This window comes from Larimichthys crocea, unplaced genomic scaffold (genome assembly GCF_000972845.2).
Source record: "Larimichthys crocea isolate SSNF unplaced genomic scaffold, L_crocea_2.0 scaffold740, whole genome shotgun sequence".
Taxonomy (NCBI): Eukaryota; Metazoa; Chordata; class Actinopteri; family Sciaenidae; genus Larimichthys; species Larimichthys crocea.
In genome coordinates this window covers 1,851-4,355 of record NW_020859749.1, presented here as the reverse complement: position 1 = coordinate 4,355, position 2,505 = coordinate 1,851, and the positions used below count along the sequence as shown (strand labels likewise).

General features: G+C 42.0%; 1 protein-coding gene across 1 annotated transcript in view; it reads right to left on the bottom strand.

The window, feature by feature from the left end:
• The window catches only part of LOC113745422 (E3 SUMO-protein ligase KIAA1586-like), a 2,748-nt gene extending 600 nt beyond the window's left edge, over positions 1-2,148 (bottom strand). Inside the window, exon 1 of the mRNA XM_027276953.1 lies at positions 469-2,148. Within this exon, the coding sequence (XP_027132754.1) occupies positions 469-2,144 (1,676 nt within the window). The 5' untranslated portion in view covers positions 2,145-2,148. The remainder of the gene's footprint in view (positions 1-468) is intronic.
• Positions 2,149-2,505: the final 357 nt, after the last annotated feature.

Here is a 2,505-nt window from a genome sequence, read left to right as displayed (position 1 = left end):
ATTGTGTGTGTATGAGTGTTTGTAAATGTGCATGTGTGTGTACTTGTATGTGTGTGAATGCATGTATGTATGTTTGTGTGTGACAAGGGTTCCCTGAGGTCTCTACTCTGTATCAGTCATAATTCGAGATACACAATACGCATGTTTGAGGTTTATTAAATCTTAATAAAGAGAAAAATAATGTCAGTGTGAAAGAAAGCAAAAAAAAGAACAATATCAAATAATCATTATAGCACTGAACTTAACTTTGTAGCTACCCATAGTCATAATGTCACTCACAACAGTGCCCACAGAGCCTCTTTGTCTGTTGGATATTTTAGTGTGCAGGGACGTGCACGTGGATCTGAAGCTGCCCTGTGTTTCAACAGCCAAGATTTCACATAGTCTTTTGGGTTCCACTTTATCAATGGCGGACCATTCAGGTTAACAAACATCAGTGATGACACAGACTGTATCGACACCCTACACCTAAGCGGAGACACAATAATGTTCATTAAACTGAATCCTCGTTCACATTCAGCATTGCTCACAGGTATCAGGTTGAGAATATTGGTGAGTGGGGACAAGTTTTCAGGTATCTCACTGGAGTTCTCTTTATAATCCCTGAAGCCTTCAAGCGCTTTCCTTGTGTCAAGTCTGAACCGATGTGCAAGTTGCTTTATGCAAGTTTCTCCATACTGCTCTTGTAAGGGCACAGGCCAGTTTTCTGGAATCAGGACATTAAAGTTCTCAAGTAAGTCTGTATATTGAGCAGTGTTCTCAGCTGATACACCAGGGTGTCTGCTTGAGCCAGTGCTGAACAACCTTTCCTCTAGGTTCTCAGTAAGGGACTGAAGAAACACTGCTGAGTCTATCCGTCTCAGCCTAGGACTGGCTGTTAAGGGAATGCCATGAAACTCCTCTCTCTCTGCAGCTGCAAGAGCATCCTTCCTTTTATCCCCTGGAGAGATTATCATTGATGCAATTATTCGAATAGTCCTTTTCATTAGTTTGTCTGCTCTGGTGAGCGTCATTCCTCTCTCTTGTAAGGTCAAGGACAGGTGTGAAATTTCCTCTAATGTGTCATACATTAAACCTAAATCACAGAGGAATTCTTGGGTCTCCATTTTTGTCATCAGGCCCCTGTACATAGCCTTTTCATTCTCATCTCTTGTGCAATCCACAGAAGCAGCACTGAAGTGATGGTGTAAAGCTCTGTAGGAATTCCAGACAGCTTTTACTGTTCTGAAGCTGCTAGCAGCCCACCGAACATCAAGAACCCTCCCAATCTTCTGCACATGGATTTCGAGTTCTTCCGCATGCTGAGCCAGTTCGCGGGTGTTCTTTGGTGATCTATGGTAGACTGTATATACTTTGTCCAAAAAGGATGTGAAATGGTTGACATTGTTGACTTTTTTCACAGTATCACCCACGGCTAACTCAAGTCTGTGATTGAGGCAATGCCATACGATTAATTCTGGATACATCTGTTGCAGACGTGTGGCTACACCAGATTTCCTCCCAAGCATGGCACTGGCACCATCACAAGCAAATGCAACAAAGTTTGTCCTGATAAAATTTTCATTTAGTCCACAAGTTGTTAGACACTGTAGTAAGGTGTTGGTGATATTCTCAGCTGACTGACTTTCTAGCTCGACCAAGTCAAGAAATATTACAGTGGGTACATTATTTACTGTGGATGTTAAATATACCACCAATGCTGACTTCTTACTTAGTGTTGTGGACTCGTCAATTAGTACGCTAAACCTCTTATCTTCCGTTAGTATGTGATTCAATATTTTATTTCTCATTTCTTGCGCTGTGTGGTCGATTATGTTTTTAGCACTGTATCTTGAATGGAGTGTGATGCCCATGTCAAGGCCATTTGCTTGCTGAAGTACCACCAGGTCCTGATAGTCTGTGTAAGGCCTGTTTTTCTTTGCCATATGGTAAGCTGTTCGAAAAAGTGAGGCTGTCTTGTCCACTTCCCCTTCTAGTTGTTTTAGAATGGACACATCGATTGTACTTTTTTTCTTTGACAACTCTTCTGCTGCCTTATGGCTTTTCGACATTGCATGTTTGTAAATTTTGCTTCTCAAGCATGATAGCTGATACTGCCGATTGCCATTGTGGCTGTATGTCACTTTTGTTTGAGACCATTCCATTTGAAGAGACTTCCCTGCTCTTTAAACACTCCAAGGGGACTTGACATGATTACATGTTTCACAGCCAAGATATTCACCACGGACAACAAGCCAAGTAGTGTCTTCTTTAAATTGCTTTATGTTGTTTTTTCAGTCCAGATGTGTGGATGGCATCTTATGCTTTGCTGATACTGTCTCAGTTCCTCTGCCCCATTCGTCTGTCCTCTGCATCTTCTCTGTCAAGTTCTCCTCCCTCACTTTCTCTTCCTTCTGTTCGTCTATTTCTGTTTCTCTGCCATCATTTTTCTCCTCTCTCTGTTCTCCTGCTTTCCCTCAGTTTCCCTATCAAAGTTTTGCTAAAGGCCTATCTGATGCTCCATCT